The sequence below is a fragment of the Corvus moneduloides genome, chromosome 7, assembly GCF_009650955.1.
Source record: "Corvus moneduloides isolate bCorMon1 chromosome 7, bCorMon1.pri, whole genome shotgun sequence".
Classification (NCBI taxonomy): domain Eukaryota; kingdom Metazoa; phylum Chordata; class Aves; order Passeriformes; family Corvidae; genus Corvus; species Corvus moneduloides.
The window spans coordinates 16,498,805-16,516,384 of NC_045482.1; the positions used below are offsets into that span (position 1 = coordinate 16,498,805).

General features: G+C 36.3%; 1 protein-coding gene and 1 long non-coding RNA gene across 5 annotated transcripts in view; one reads left to right on the forward strand and one right to left on the reverse strand.

Moving 5' to 3' along the window:
- PDE11A (phosphodiesterase 11A) overlaps positions 1-17,580 on the forward strand; it is a 115,435-nt gene that overhangs the window by 51,074 nt on the left and 46,781 nt on the right. For all 3 annotated transcript variants that reach the window (XM_032113902.1, XM_032113903.1, XM_032113904.1), the window contains 5 exons: positions 2,817-2,949; positions 5,341-5,416; positions 6,802-6,869; positions 7,239-7,331; positions 9,991-10,041. In XM_032113902.1, the coding sequence (XP_031969793.1) occupies positions 2,817-2,949; positions 5,341-5,416; positions 6,802-6,869; positions 7,239-7,331; positions 9,991-10,041 (421 nt within the window). The remainder of the gene's footprint in view (positions 1-2,816; positions 2,950-5,340; positions 5,417-6,801; positions 6,870-7,238; positions 7,332-9,990; positions 10,042-17,580) is intronic.
- LOC116446310 overlaps positions 1-17,580 on the reverse strand; it is a 108,142-nt gene that overhangs the window by 48,736 nt on the left and 41,826 nt on the right. For both annotated transcript variants that reach the window (XR_004241131.1, XR_004241130.1), the window contains exon 2: positions 8,083-8,200. This is a non-coding gene — a long non-coding RNA (uncharacterized LOC116446310). The remainder of the gene's footprint in view (positions 1-8,082; positions 8,201-17,580) is intronic.

Genomic DNA, 17,580 nt, shown 5'->3' on the forward strand with positions numbered 1-17,580 from the left:
ATGTTGCCACAAAGCAGTTTGTAGTAGCCTGCTCTGCATGTAGTCAAGTCAAGATTATTTTAACTTTAGTCCAAGACATGAATAAACACATGCACCTGCTAGCTAGTCTTTATATGATTCATAAAGGTATGTTTCTGTGTATTTTAATATAAAGATGTATTGCTTTTTCTTTGGTTTTTTTTTTCCTGTGGGGAGTGAAGTTGGTTTTACAAAGACCAAGGTTAGACTGGCAGATATGATGGCAAATTTGGATCTAGCACAGGCACAGCTTGAGTTATTGGCACTATTGTGGAAAAAGAAAGGTTATTTAGGATACAGAACAATGCCGCGAGCCCTTGACATTTGAACATTTTTCTAGTGAGTTTTGCCCTTTTCATTCTACATTCTGCAGCTGTAACTGATGTAAAGTCATGAGACTTTTCATGTGGGAAAAAAACGGCAAGACGAGTTTCTTCATCATTACAGCAGTTAAGAAAAATATTATTTCTTTGAAATTTTAGTTGAAATCCAAAGAGATTTTTGGCTGGGAACAGTTCTCGTTATAAGTTTTATCTAAATGAGAAAGAATCTTCTAAGACAATATGACTTTCATGCCTAAGACAATATGACTTTCATGCCATAATATACTTTCTCACACAGTTTTAGAAGTTGGCTTTTCTTTTGCCCTCCTTTTATCTGCCTGATAGCAGCTCACCTGTTTAATCCCTAAATATCATAATAAATACTCATATCTATTTTCTTTGCTGTTGGTTGTAAAGAAATACCTTGCAAGGCCACACTTGCATTTATCTGTTCAGTTTGCAATTTTTCATCACACACCATGATCAAGTTTGTTTATTATTCATACTGGCACACTGATGCTCTTGTTTTTGCCAGTGATTTTGTTCTTGAAGTACAAGTTTTCCAAGTCCCCTAAATTTTCTCTCCCTTTGAAAAAAAATATTACATAAATCTCAGAATCCTTGAGGGCTCAGTTCAGATATGATCTAGAAGAAGACGAGCCTGATGGAATGTGCGGACTGTGTCTTTCCTGCACAGAAGCAGTGGTTTTGGCAGATGAGGTTACACTTTAGCAGGTAGCTGAGATGACAGTTCTCTAACCTGAGTACCAATTGCAGTGGACAGGTCACCTGCCTGGGCCAGAGTATGAGTTGTGTGGGCAAAAATATCTGTGCTCTTCCCACTGGGGCTGGTATAGAGGAAGTGCTGAAATCGCTCAACTATTCTACCACCACTGTCTCTGGGATGACGCACCTGTCTTCTAGAGTATGGGTGTAGAGTACTTGTTAGGAACGTTACAGAACCTACTCTTAAAACTTCTTCATGAATTTTATCTTGTTTCTTTTACTTGAATTCATTTGCTGCTTAAAATGCTTGACACCCATAATGCAGTCTTGATTTATGTGTCTTATATACGCATGGTAATAGCATTCAGATAAGTTATGAACTGGGAACTATGCATTTGAAATTAGATCCTTATCCTTAAAGACTTTTTGATTCTGAAGTATTTGAAATAAATTAAATTATGAATTAAATTTTAAATTATAAATGTGATTTTTTTACTTAGCTCAAAACCCATTATATTTAGGTAAAGGTCTCTGTCAAAGTATACACATAACATTTATTACAATCACTCAAAATTCTTATCCCAAATGAAAGTTGATTCCTTTAGATTTCTGTGAATCATTATTATTTTTATTTATAGTCTTTTAAGAATATTAAGTTTTCTTTCAGATGAGTGGCGTAGTTGAATTAGTCTCCAGAAAATCAATGCAGGCAACAAAAATCAATCCTTTCCCTTTGATTGAGTCTTTCAAGGATTCTACTGTGCAGCCTGCTTTCATTCACGAGCATTACTGCAAAGCTTCAAGCTATTGTAGTCTTCTCCATAGCTTCTTAATAACTTTTTTCTAAGTAATGTTTCTCATGTGTTGAAAACTTATCAGCTTTCTTCTCAAAACTAAGACAACAGGCATTTTTTTTTATTCACACATGAGTAGCCAGACTTTGCCAATGTCAAGAACCTGCCTGAAATAAGTCAATGAGAACTTTCCTGCTGATTTGGTGAGGTATGAGGTGAGGACTTTAAGGTCTGTGTAGACACTGAGTTTTCTGGAGAAGCTGTGGCAGAGTGTGGTGAGTTGAGCCCATAATTCTAGTGTCTTATGCTCATTTAGAGAGAGCTCTCTAGCCCCTCAATAATTGTGGAAGAAGCTCAACCAGGTAAAAAGAAAAGGAAACCTTCATGTTTTGTGTGACTACTTGGATCCACCTGCTGTAATATGCTTGCGGTATTGACTTAAGACTTATTTAATGATCCCTTCTTCAGCCATTCAGATCTGGCATTTCAGATGCCAGATGCCAAAATGAAAAAAAAGTCATTTTGACAGGAAAATTGTTGAAAATAAGAATTGAAAATATCCCAGATTATTAGATTAATTTAAAAAATCTTAAAAGTATATATTTTCAGGTAGCTCTACAGAAAATATGATTTAGATCTGGTTACTTTTCATGAGCAGGCCTGTATCATACAGAAACTTACAACATAACCCACTGTTGATTCATAGGTAAAATTTATCAAATATTTGATTTACTTGAGACACCAGTGCTATTTTCAATAGAAAGAGTTATGTAAAAGAGAGAATTTTTGAGGTACTGTTTCAATAATACCAAATTCTTTTTCTACAGTTAATTTTTGCTAACCATTAATAATTGTGAATGGTTCTTCTGTTTCTATTAATGGGCATGTAAGACATGCTAGACTTTCAATTAACGTTGACTGTATTCTTTTCTTCCCTTGCCCTGCATTTTGATAGTTTCAAAGACAGCATGGAAAAATCATCTTATTCTGACTGGCTAATAAATAACAGCATTGCTGAACTCGTCGCTTCCACAGGTCTCCCAGTGAACATCAGTGATGCCTATCAGGATCCTCGCTTTGATGCTGAGGTGAGAGATTTTTACAAATGTAATTATTTATTACTTTTGGGCACTGCAACTAATATCAAAATTTTAACGTTATATCCAAGTGGCTGTGAAACGTGAATATTTATTTTGAATTATCTTTTCTCTCTAGTAAGTTGTCCTTCTGGTCGTCTGTTGTTGATATGGCTTTATACAGTAAACACAGATCACTGAATTAGTGTATGACTTTAAGCAGTTACTTTGCCCATGATTCTTTTTGTTTTTCCTATTTATAAGTGATAACTTCCTCTACCAATTGCCTTGATATTTATGCAAAGTGATTTTTATTGCTGAAAATTTGTTGGTGTTCAGTGTTAGCAGCACCAGTGTTGTTAGCTGTTGGGGTGACTGGGGCTGTACACACACGGAGTGTAAACAGAGCTGGCATCCAGAGAGACAAATGTTGTTTGTGATCTAATTTAGCCAACCAACCATTTAATTTGCTCAAATACACACTGGATTGGGTGATTTTTCAAGATACATATTACTCCCAATGTAAGTTGTTTGTGTATCTTAAGGTATTCATTCCAGCCTCAGTTAGAAAGCTGTAGCTGCAGATAAAAATGTAAGTATACTTAACATCTAAATAAATGGTAGAGGCATATAGAAGGACAAAATCTTCACTGAATTCTAATCCAGCATTACTATGGAGGACTTGGCCAGCAGTTGGGCAGCACATTAATCAGAGGACAGCCTTGGTCAGAAAGCTTCCTAAAATATATTCACTACAGTAAGTGTGCTTGGAAGTGTTTCATGCTGAGAGTTTGCTTGGTTCCAGTTTTATTCCATGTGTCATTAAAGGGATTATCTCTCAAATCAGGAGAATTTTTCGAAACAAGAAAAATAAAAGGGGCCCGCTGTAAAAGTATAAAAGAAAACTGCATTGATGCTGATCTGTTCGGAATTGCAAGCAGTACAGATAATGCCTGGGGTGTTTAGATATGCTAACATAAAGCATGCCAGTCCTTGATGTTTGCAATTGTACTTGTATTATATAATGTCCTGAATAATTCAGCTGTCTCTTCTTTGTTTCCCAGTTAGTCCTTTAGAAGTTGGAGGCACTGCCCAATTTAGATAGTGAAAATGGTACAAAGGGCAATAATTATTTTCTTTTGATGGGTTTCTATGAAAATTTAATTCTTAAATTCAGATTTTCTAGTCAGTTGTTTTTTCAGTCAAGAGTAGTAAGAGGAACATAGTATCCCTTATTACTTAGATAGAATCAAACATACATTTGTAGTTATGAACAGATATTCTGTTCTCTGCCATTGAAAATCATCTCTTACTTTCTTCTCAGAACACTACTTCTCATTTGGAAATGTTAATGCTCAATTTTCAACTCATTCACCAAGAATTTAATGCGAAAGTATTTTGCAGTTCATTTTAAGACATACGTCTGAATCAGTTATTCCCCCACTCCCCTGGATTTTAGGTGGCACTCCACACTGATTTCAGTGATGAGTTCTGAGTATGTATAAATAGGCAATAATCTAATTAAAACCTCAGTTGCATCTTTTGCTAGCTGGGAGATCACAGTGATGCCATCCTGCTTCCCATATATGAATTATTGCTGGTCTTTTAGTTTTCTTCTATTACAGACTGCCTCTAGCAGTGGCAGTTTTAGTAAGAGAACATCTGATCTGTGAGTGGACTCATACCACTCTCTTATTCTAATCTCTTCTGAGAAAATGTTTTCTTTTCATCAGATTTTTCAGCAGTGACACTAAAGAATAAAGCTTATTAGCTGTAGAAAAGAGAGAATCAGTTGACACTTAAATTGTGAAGTTGTATACTATATTAGATAGAACACAATAAACGAGGCAGTAAATTATCATCAGAACAAAACTATCTCAAATCTAGGGTTTGGCTCCATCCTTCCATTTCTTACTAAATTGCACTTCTGCACAATTCCCTACTTACTCTCACCTTCCTTCTGAAAATGTGTATTTCCTGTAAGCCTCCTTTTAGAACTGCCTTGGTAAGTCCAATTTCAGTTTGACAATTGGGAAGAGTATTTCTAAGGCAAACTTGTTCAGTGAAAGTTATCTCTACTAATCCGCCAGTGTAAGTAATCCAGAATTTGTCTGGACATTGCCTTAATTGTAATTTGTCTTTAGTGCCAAATCAGAGTCAAATAGTATAAGCTTTATGTGGCAAAGAAGCCAATGTTTGTATTTTCTTTGGCAATTTTCCTTATGCCATAATCCTTATGGCTTTTGGTCACTGTGAATGAAGTTTCAGCAAAATTGTTTCTGAGAGCTGATTCATATGAAATGACATTTATAAATGTAAACTTACTCCTTGACATTTCTATTACTATGACTTATAAGGCTGCAAATAGCACCACTAATGGAAGCTCTCATTTCTCCATTTTAGGCTGACCAGATTTCTGGCTTTCACATAAGATCTGTTCTATGTGTTCCTATATGGAACAGCACCCACCAAATAATTGGTAAGACTTTCCTCATGGCTGCATAAATTTTGTGCTAATGTAAATTTAGTTCTGTCTTTTTAATTCTATGTTCCTTTTTCTTCTTTTTCCCAGCTGAATATTGTTAAGAAGTTACGGTACCTAGGATGCATGCTAAGTATCCAAGAAGGGATGTTTTGACTTGGATACTGTATGGACTTTTCAGCTTTCCAGTTGTGTCATTGTTAAGTTTTATATTGTGTTGAACTTTAATGAGATGAAAACAGAAATTTTAACCATATTAGTGAAAAATGTTTTATATGCATTCAAGTTTTTCTTGGGTCTCCCTCTTTAGTACATGGGCAACTGTTTCTGCAGTCAAGCAAAGTGGTCATTTTCCTCTGATGATAAATTATAGACACAGTGGGGGAAGACTTGCTGGAGGGGCTGTAGCGGCGGTTGGAGTTGCCTGTTGCAGTGGTGGTTGCTGGATTAGGATGTGACAGAGTTCTATGGGATCTTTGATAGGATGCTTTGCAGCTATGCTACCCCAGGAATTGGCCCTGTATTACCTGCTTTTGGCACATAAAGGAGCATTTGGAAATAACAGTGCCAGATTCCTCTGCTAACTTTCCACAGAACTGACGTCAAAGCAATAGCAATTTATACTGTCAGGATAAGAGTTAGATCCCTGTGCCTTGTGGCTGTCAGGGAGAGCTGAGATCAGTAGTGCATTGCTGAAGGCACTGGTGTTATGCAGGATCTTTGAGCTTCTTTAGCAGAGATGATGTGGGAATTGAGTCTTTTAAAAATACATCTTGTTGTTTGTTGTGAAGTGCGCATTATCTTCAAGAAGCAGAAATAATCTGAACTGTTGACAGCTGATTACTCTTACAGTGTTTTTCTAAGGGCTTATTGTAGCTAAATGAAATAGAAATGTTTGTTGCAGTAGCAAGCAGTATTAGTTCAGAAAATGCATTTTTTCATTGGTTCAGTCAATTAATGAGCCAGCCATGAGTGAAAAAGGGTTTATATACCCAAATGATGCTGAACCAACTAAGAGTTTAGGAATGAAGGTACTGATTCAGCAAGTTATATTGGTAACTCCAAATTTTTAGGACAACTTATATGATTGCTGTTAGCAAAGTGATCAAGTTCTTTCTCGAATAGATCTTTAACCTTTTGTGAAGGCATTGTGACTAACTTTTAGATTTGCAGTATTATACTTAGAGAGGAAGGAATAACAGCTGAAAGTACTGGTATCAAAACAATCAAACTATTGCACGTCTGTCTGTTTAGTGATTTTCAGAATAAATATTTGCATTTTCCTTTTCAGTTTGAAATACACACATTTTATCAATGAATAAAGCATTCTGCATTGTGAATTAATGAATGAAGATTATAATTCATATTAACTCTTTCTAAAGGGGTAGCTCAAGTGTTGAACAGGCTTGATGGGAAATCCTTTGACGATGCTGACCAGCGACTGTTTGAAGTAAGAGGCATTCAGTTCAGCATTAACATACTTTTTCAGTAGGATTTGGTATTTGTGAGTAATCTGCTTCAGTCCACTTCAGTCCACTCCAGGGAGGGGGCGAGAATATCTTGTCCATATTGGTGGTTTGACATTAATTCTCAGAAATCCTCACTTAGAAGGTGGCATCCTAATTAAAACAAGTTTCTGGCCTCTAATGTCTCATCTGGAGGCCAGTGACTCACCTGCATTCCTAAGATAACCTGTTTAAACGTGATTATTCCTAATATTTCCATGCAATTTCTTTTAATGATTAAGCCAGTATTCATCTTAGTGCTTGTATTATGATTGATTCATATTTGACTTTCTTTTTTCTCTTTTAAATTTTAGGCTTTTGTTATTTTTTGTGGCCTGGGTATCAACAACACAATTATGTATGACCAAGTGAAGAAATCCTGGGCAAAACAGTCTGTGGCTCTTGACGTATGTGTACATTTTCATGAAACCTTTTCTTTCTCCTAAGTGTCACATGTAAAAGAGCCCACTATACTAAAAAACCTACAATTAATTTAAACTTCTCCAACCAGATTCAACAATATAGCACTGCCATCTGTTATTTATCTGGAGATTTTAAACATTATCATATTAAAGATAATCTCAGTGAGAAAAAAGCCTGGAGTTTTGAGGGTAGCTTTATAAATTTACATTATTCCTACTACAGTAATAATTATGAGCAGTTTGAATAAAATTTCAGATCTTTCAAAAAGCATTATGCAAGACTGATTAATCTTAAAACATTGCTCTGATGAAAAGGGTAACATCACTAAGATATCGGTATTGTTTTAAATTTCACGTGTGGTAAGAGAAGAAAATGATCTAGTTATCCCTGATGTGTGCACCTTTCACCTGTGTAACTCCTTTGAGTTTATCCAGTACTCACCATTACAATAAGGACCACAAAAATAACATTGGCCTGAACGAGATATGAAATTCTTTCCATTAAAACAAAAATCAAACCCAACTGTATTGCTATAAGGGAGCTTTTTTTTTTTTCTTTGCATTAGGGTTGGAGATGTTAATCTGCATAGTGGGGTTCTGTCCTGTGATGCACACAGGCATATTAAGGCTTTCCAAAGTCGGTAAGACAGTTGGTGTTAGAAATTCTAAGCACAAGCAGATTTCTTTTATTATTTGTATATATCTATCCATTTAGGAGGAAAAGTTAAAAGCTTACCTTTTCAGGCCTCCTGCAAGATCCCTTATACTTTACATGTCGTAGCCATGAATAAGTGCAAGTTCCTCGTATGTCTGAGATATTTGTGCAATGTGACACCTTAGAATGAATGCTCCTGCTGGCAAGAAAAACAAGCAGTGCTGGATGTCACACACAGATACACATGGATGAAACTTCATATAGAAGTTTATTTGCTACTGAAATAAAAGAAAATTGAGAATTTTTTGTTTAAAATACAGCTTTTTTCTTTGATCTAAAAAAAGACTAATAACCATATATTACATGTAGAGTATAGATTTGAGAAATAGTCACTATTCTTCAATGAAGAGTAATTATTTCTATAAATGGGCAACAGCTCTTGATAATATTTGCATAAAGTGATGGAAAATGCAGGAGTAAAGTACTGATCAGTAGAATGGCATAAGATGAAGGACTGTGGATTCAATTTTCACTAATAGATTACTTCATTGGTATTATATATTTAGTTATAATGGCAATGAAAGGCACTTGAAAATTACATTGATATCAGATGTTAAATAAATCACCTTTTTATATATCATAATAAGATTCTTATCCAGATATACTGATACAGGTTTTCATATAGTATTCTGATAAGATTGACTAATAAATAGAAGAGAAAAACATAAATAAATTATAGGAAAGGTTCAAAGCCAGGCTAAATACTTCTTTTATATTAAGGAAACAACATATCCAAATGATTAAAAGATTAGAATAACAAATACTAGGGAAGACTGTAAAAATCTAGAGGGATATATTGAACACAGATCAAGGAGAAGCTTGATGAGAATTTTGGTACTAAGTGTCATCTGTCATAGCAGAGGGTGTAGTTTGACTAATCTTACCAATTTCTGAGAGAAGTTGCAATATGGTTGGACAGAAAAACAGATACTATTCGAGAAAGGACGTGATGTTATAATTATACAAAGTAAAATGGGGTACAGAATAAATGAGTTTATGTTTGTTATTTATTCTTTTATAGTGCAGGAATGAATTTCTGTAAAAGGTGGCATCTCCAAAACTGATAAGAGTAAATATATCTTGGGACTTACTGCCACAAGGTATTGCAAGTCAAAGCCATATGAGATACAGTTTAGGTATTTGTATGAATAACAGAGACATTCATAGATGAAAATTATTTCAAAATGAGAAGCATGTATGAAAGCTCACAGCGCATCAGCAGGTTGGGTGTTGCAGTGTGGGGAGGAGGACCTGTCCTTGCTGGGAGTGCTCTGGCTCTGGGAGCTCCCTCATGGACCAGCAGCTTGTCCCATACACAGAGATCGCGGTGGGTCCAGAACACAGGATGGCTCTTGCACCTTTTGCAGTGCTTGTTCAATGTTTGTATCATCCCATAAGGATAGAATGTACTACATATAAATGGATGCATACTAGTAGGTAATAAGAGCACGTGTACAGTACTTTGTGCATTTTATTTGATGCTGCCATCTCCAGAATGGTATTGAAGAGAATGTCAGACATAGCACCTAGAGGTGCTGATATTTGGATGCAGTGATGTGCCACTAGTATAGGCATTAAGCTTTTCAGTATAGCAGAAGGCATTATTAAAAGTCTGTAAATCTACTGTTATTTTAACATTAAATTCTTTCTCTTTTGATTGTAGAACTCCAGGAGAATAATGTAGGAATCCTTATAATATTAAATTACTTACTGTCCGTTATTCCCTATAAAATTCCCTGCAATATAAATGCCAAATGTCTGCCTGATAACCTGCAATTAGCTATTATGTGCTGTCAATCAGAACTGAATTATCACATAAATGCTAATTAAATTGGCTGTAAACATAATTGATTAGACTGCAGTACAGCACCCTGATATTTCTACTCGTCAAGTGTATGAAAATGTTTTTTATCTTTTGTTCTGGGGCAGGTGTTGTCTTATCATGCAACATGTTCGAAGGCAGAAGTTGATAAATTCAAGGTAAGATTTAAGTTTCTACTTATTTCTGAAAATATAACAGTAAATTAATATTAGTGTAGATTATCTGAGAGAAGTTTTACATCATAAGCGGAAAATCTTAATTAACAATGATTTATGAAGGACATATTACATGTTAGGCTGTTAAGTAGGGAAGGTGGAAGATCTCTTTCAAAGGGTCAAGAGCTGCAGTGGTGGATGCACAGCAACACAGTCCCATTGTGCCAGCACCAGCTACTGGCACTGCATGTCAGTGTGGGTTTGGTGGCCTCCTCAGCAGGAACCATCACAGGGAAGTCATACCATGTAGGAGATGAGGGAGAGACTAGAGAAAAAGAGAGGAACTTGAGACTTTCCATGCTTATAGCGTGGAAGCTGCCCTGTGCTTACTAAAAAAGCAAAACATTCTCTATCCCAATTGTGCATAGGGTCAGAAGGCTGGATGGAAAGATGAGGAATCTTCTAACTCCTCTAAGAACCCTGGGCAGAATGTGGAAGTGATGTGTTCTGAGTGTAGCATTGCTAGGGACCAATAATTACATGTTTTCACTGAATCCTGCCTTTCCATGGGCTAGAGAGTGGGGGGAACAGTGACCTTGATCTTTAATCACTGCCAGCAATCCAGAGCTGCTTTTGTGATAGACTGTCTTTTCCTGCTTGAGGAGGCACTTGGGAAACTTGGTGATGCTTCCCTTGGCTATGAGGAGGCAATGCTGGTAGAGGGCTCCTCAAAGCTGCTTGGGAGGCTCTCATGGTGGGTATCACTGCTGGTCTCCTGGACACAAAGTGCATCAGAGACTGTAGTGAAGTCTGGGAAGGAGATCTGGACTGTTGTGACCCCACGCTGCTGTCATTCCCTGCTCTGGAACCCTGGCATCTGTTTGGCTGCAAAATAGCTCTTGGGTGGTAATTCTTACTCTTGAAAACATGGCTGGCATAGAGCTGATACTGATGAGTTATCTGGGCTGAGGAAGGGCAGCTCTTGCTCGTTAATTAGTTTGAAGATTATTGCCCAAATGGTGGCTGTGCCTTAAGACTCTGTATCGATACCTGGTGATAAGGGTATAATATTCTACCTTCATTGTAGTTACTGGTACGGTTACCCAAACTTGTGTGTGCTGAAGATGAGATTACTGAAGTCTTGCTTGAAGATCATTCCAACGCTACAGGAAATACTTTTGTGTGTGCAAAAAGTTGTATTCAGTGTTTGGCAAAAGGAGCTAAACACTGTGTTGAGAGAGAGGAAAGAAAGGGATAAAGATTCATCAATTTCCTATTTTATTTTTGTATTTCCATTTACCTTAGAATAAGCACCTGTAATACAGTTTCTATGACTCTCAGGATTCCACCAGTATCTTTGTATGTACAAGAGGGCCATTCTTGATTGCTGTCAGCCACTGCAAGACAACTCTCTTTCACAGTCTGTGCAGTTGAAATAACAGCCTGCTATGTTACCCTTTGGACTCAGATGCTTGTGTGATGAGAAGCTATTCTACTTGTTTTCCCAGGTGACTTCATTAATAGATAGACCAGTCTCCAAGAAATGTCTTTTTATGATCTGTTTACCTTGAAGGCATGCAACTATCCATTTAATGGTTAATAATAAGGTAAAAGGAAATGAAAAGCATTTATTCATTAGTAACGCCAAAAGATACATTTCCAATGAAGAACATAGATGAGAAAAAAAGGAATATAACCAAGCTATGCTTAAAGTAATTTAAGCTATTTTTTCAGAAAATTTTTCCCTTGCCTATATCCAGTTTTCTCATTTTCAGTTCCTGACAAAATGAGTCTCAAGTAGTCTTTGTTAATGCCTTTACACCACTGGATGTAAACAAAACAGAAGAACAAAATCCCAGAGACAACCAGCATGTCCTGTGGGCCTGTGACACAGAGCTCATCCCCAGAGAGGGCCATCCATCTGTGGGATGAAATTACTCCCATCTCCCTGCTTGCAGCCGGTCTCCCTGCTGAGGTCTCCCAAGGCATCCTACCCTGAAATCACTGTTCTTTTCTCTGTTCATTATATTGTTATATTTTGTGTAAGCCCTTTGTTATATTAGGGTCATCTTCTAGACTTGACTGGCTAATAAACCATCCCTCCCTCTGGGGGTGTTTGAGGCTAGAACTGTCCCCTCTCTCTGTGGTGATTTATTGGCAGATGTCAGAGCACACGTCTGTTACGATTTACCTGATGTCCTGGTTCAGTCAGAGCAGACACACACACGATAGGAACATCTAAATGAGAGTAATGCCAGGAGCTCACTATTGGCTCCTGACTGACACAGCACCTAGCAGTAATTAATGATTTGGAGTGACAATGCATTTGAGTTGGCAACTTCTCAACATATTACCTCAAATATATTGTAACCGGACCCCAGAAGCTTGGAAATAATTACATACTCTTGTAGTACAAGTTTTTTCTTTCCCTCTTTATAATCTTATTTTTTATAGTCTTCATAAACTGTTTCTCCATTAAGTTTTATTTGGTTAGGATCTCAAGAATATTCTGATAAAAAGTGAAAAATTGCAAGTCTACTTGAAGTTTATTTTTCCTCTGGTTTTTACCAGTGAATTATCTTATTGCATTATAGAAAGCCTAGGCAGACTAGTAAAAGTTGATTTTTTTTACTTGAAATTTCATCAATAATTTCTTACTGTTAGTGGATGAATTCACAAACATACAAATTAACAAATATACCTGCTATCTTTTAAAGAATTAAGCATAATCACTGTGACCAGGTTCTGTAAGATAAATGACATTTATTTCTGTTTCTTATAATCCCATCTAAGAATTAATGAAGAAAACCCCACCTTAATAAGAAAACCCCACCTTAATAAGAAACCCTTAAGGAATTAAATACCTTTTTCCATATGTTTATCTGGGAAAAAGTGCAAAGCACTATTGCTGGTGGAGCTGGAAAAATACAGAGGGAAGTTCACAGTATGGAACAATGAAACGTGAGTATGTGAAAATTGACCATGTCATACAATTAGCTACTAAATATTTTTAGATTTTTTGGGTTTTAATTTTTAGGTTTATATTATGATGGCTTCCAAAAAAAAATTATATTTATTATACTGTTAAATTCACACAACTGCATAATATTTTTTAGGTTTTCTGATATGTGCCACATTACTATGCTAAGTAGATTTCTGATACCATTCCTCCAGATACAGGAAGAAAAACTAAACTTTGCTTTTCATGGGCATTTGCAAGTAAAACAAAAAACCCCATCACCTTGAGTGCAAATTTTTCTGACAATGTCTGGAGTCTTCAGCCTGATTTATCACAATGCTTCTCCTCCCTTGCATCTACATAATTATGTTAAATTCAAACTGAATTTTGGCAGGATAAGCTAAAGTAATGCACCGTTGAATCATCCCCATATCAATATTAATTTTATTTTCAAAAAGTTAGAAAAAGCTATTATTTTAGAAACTGTGGCAACTCAGTTCTCCCTTGTATTTTAGACTTGAAAGACTATTCTGTCATTTCTGTTGTGTACTAGTGCTAGTGCTTAGCTATAAGCATTTGTGTCACTGGAATAGATAAGGCACTTGAAGTCTGATTAATCTAAGATTGAAGCTATCCTATAGGATAGTCCTGTAGTGCCAGGTTTCTTCTTACTGAAATTCCAGTTCTGTGAGCCTAAATATAGTTATGTGTCAGACAGATATAGATACATGAGTAAATAATGCAGAATTGTGTCCAGGACTGGATATTTATAGCAAGAGTTACTGATTTATGAGACAGTAATGATTAAGTCCTGTGTCTTAGCAAGCAGCTCAACAAACACACATCACCTTTAAATTTAACCAATGTAGTTTCCAAAGAGAATATGTAACCACTGTCCTATTATGGGCAGTGTACAAGAAGCTATTTTTAAGAAGCAAGCCTAATTGCGCAGCTGTCAATGGTATAAGCCAGATCAATATTTAATGACTATGATGCATTATTTATAGCCCTGTGAGAGATTCCCTTTTTTAGGTCAAACAGCACACAGGAGAGATGCACAATGGAAAATAATGTATCACCTGATTTACAGAATCTTCAATTCAAAATGTAGCATGAATAACAATTTCTGCCTTTCTCAATTTTGCAGCCTGAAGTGTGGCTATTTAAGATCTACCTTCACATAGGGAGGCTTTTGTGTCTTTCTTAAAAACACTAATTTAACTACAGAATGATGGAAAGAGTTGAACTAAACAAGAAATAACTTTTAAGACTGCTACTGTATATGACAATGTAAAGAGTTGAATCCATGAAAGAGGATGGATCTATGTGAATTTGATACTTGGAGTGAGTTACGCATGATTTACCATTTGTTATTCACGCCTTATGCACCCTTAAATGTGTAACAATGGGCAGCACAACGAAAAAAAATGAAATTTTTGTACTGATTTTATCTTCAATCTCTGAAGCAATAGGGAAGGCATTCCTTGGCTATGTTATTGTCATCTTTCAATTTAGAACTAATTTAATTACTTTTATAAGCTTGTAATTAAATAATTTTTAGTAGTTTATAGTAATTAATTCATAGTCTTCCTCAGTAATTAAATTTCAGAAAGGTAATGTGGCCTTTGTCTTATACCATTTATGAAATATTGCCATAGAATATGGGGGGTTTATGCACTGCTGCTGTTCTGTTGCACTGCTGTGTCAATCTGTTTGGTAACCTGTGTTTACCAAACCCACAAGCCCGTAGTCACACTGCAGCATCAGCACTGCAACCCGTGGGCCCGGCCATGTGTGTGGGGAAACACGGAGCTCTTCACATGCTGCAGGATTTTCCAGATTGGCCTCCAAGGCTGCTCACACACGCTTCCCTTTGGCTGGCACTGAGCTTTTCCCTAGTGCTATTCCAGCTGCTCAGGTTCTGCTGAAAATAGCAACAATAGGAAAAAAACTAAAGAAAACTTCAGGGTAACCAGGGCGTTGAAATTGAATTGTGCTCCCTTTTTCCTTTTTGAGAAAGGTACAGGATCACAAGATGTAAAACACAGTTTATTTCTCTACTTTTCCACATCCACTGCCCACATAAGACAAGACCTAAAGCACCGTGTTAAGAGTTTCGTAATTCATGAAACCAAGGTCTTTATTTATTACGTTATTTTGTACACTTTGACACGTGCCCATGTCTTCAGTTGTCGTGGAAATAAGAAGTCAAGAACACATTGCATACACTGAAAATAATGATAAAATACTGAGTGTTTATACCAGTTTCTGAAATGTGAGGCTGTCATCTGACTTCCAGCAAGTGCTCTGTAGTTCAATTTTTTTCCAGTTTCAGTGAACAGGGAATGGCATGGAGAAGTGGAGTAGGGAAAGATTGTTCATGGTATTTTCTCATAAAATGTCTGGATTTAGGGACATTAGATGAAATTAGGGTGGAGATTTTAATCTGATTAAAAATGTCTCTTCAGCAAACTAGTAGTTAAACTATATGACCTATCACTGTAGATGTTAATGAGTTAAAATGATGAATTAGCAGAAGGAAAAGGCAGAGACTGATGTTCTCTGGGTCAGGGAATCTCCAAGGCGCAGCTCACCAAAGCAGAAAGGAGTGCACCAGGGGGGTATGTTTTTTCAGTTCAAATAATATTCCCTGAGGGTTTTTGCTTATTTTCTTCCATGAGGTGTTTTATCAGAAATAAAGTCAGATTAATTTTACGTGTCAGAGACATGAGAAGCACCTTTCACGCATTACTTCTGGAGCTGTCCTGCTAGACTGGTGCCGTACTACAGTGCCTACCCTAATTCAAGGAATAGTTAATAGAGAAAGCTAGTGGGAATTCTGAATTTGGTTTCAAAAATTTAAACGTTCAGTTTTATTGAAATTTCAGCATAGGTAATCAAGATGAGATTAAACTGCTGCAAAAGGTTGCTGAAAAGATTCCTCTTGTGTTTCTAAAACGGCCACATTTATTATTTCAGGTGAAAACATAGAGCTCCCAGAGTAAAATGTTCCCTTCCCTCTGGGGCAATGGAATATGAATTTTCCAAGATGTTGTGGAGGTAAGGTTTACAAGGAGTATTTTAGCCTGGTGAGGCTCAAGCACTGAGCTGCCATCCTGTGTCCAGCCAGCCCTGCCTGTTGACTCTGGAGGAGTTCAAGGGAGGCTATAGTGGTTGTGAGGATACTTCCACCCTCTAAATGTCTGCAGTCTAACTGGGCAAGTTCCTTGTCCTTGTGTTGCCAAATTATCTGAGCAGGGCAGGGCACTGCTTCATGTTTTGGTTTCCCATTTGCAAAGAGGGGACAGAAATATTAAAACATCTGTGAAAGGTTTCAACAATTCTACTTTTGGACTGCAACACATTTGTGTGATGCAACTGTATTGCATTTGCATGATAAGCTTGCACAAAACCAGTTTATTTTCTGGTGTAGGAGATAAGTAAATCCTGGTTTAAAATAAATCTTTCTTTTGAGGAAAAACTGTATATGATTGAGAGAGTTAAGGCAAAAGAAAGAAGCCTGTGCCTGGAATCTAGCTGAAGCCCACAATTTAATCATATAATCATACCCAGACAACTTTTTCTGTTAATTTATGAGTTTAGCCAAGTCATTAAAATAATTTTTAAAAGATATAGGCTTCTTTCAGCAAGGAATAGATTCTGGATCGCTTCAGGGCAAGGGCATTACAGAACTCAGTAAGGAACTTCTGTAGAATTTTTTTAATATGCAAAGGCAAAATATATATATTCCTATATCTTTATGCTATGCAGAATAATCTTTGGATACATTTACACTGTGGGTTAAAAAGAAGGGATCTTCAGCGTTATGATTAAAAAGAAGAAGTGAAAAATCAACATTTATATTCTAACTGCAGAGTAAAGACACACAGTAACTAGAAATATTAAATAATAAATGACTAGTTCTGAGATCAACTACTTCATAGTTAGACCACAGCTTAAATCTCCTCATTAAATACTTTAAAAAGTAATAAACTTCAACCAATGAAAATAACAAAATTAAAATATGTGCCTGATCAAAACAGTCTTTGTACTAGTTACTTTTAAAAGCTGCCTTCTCTAAAGCTGAAATAGACTTCAATTGATCTAGATATTTCTAATTATTTCTGCTATACTCTAATATTTACAGTACTAAAAAAAACCATTCCATGTAGTTGAAAATATCACTGACTTACTGCCTTTAATAGTGGCTGTTTTTCAGTTTCTTAGTAATTATGCACAGTAATACAGTGACACTTAAACAACAGACATTTTCAGCAGAGAAGTAATAAAACACTTAGGATTATTAAGTTGTCCATACTAAAAAAAGCATGCTGCTACTTTGCTGTTCCCAGATACTGGATTTTTGTTATTCACATGGGAAATTTTGTGTTTCTTGCATCTGTTTCCGTATGCAAAACTACAATTGGTCCAGGTCTTGAGAATGCTTAGAAAAACAAGTTAGAAAAAGCAATTGTTGGAACACAGTATTGCTCCCAAGTGAAGGTGACATAATTTAGTACCCAACAGACCTGTTGTCTGTTCTTCCATCTGATCAGTCACCATACTCCGTAAGAATCCCTTGT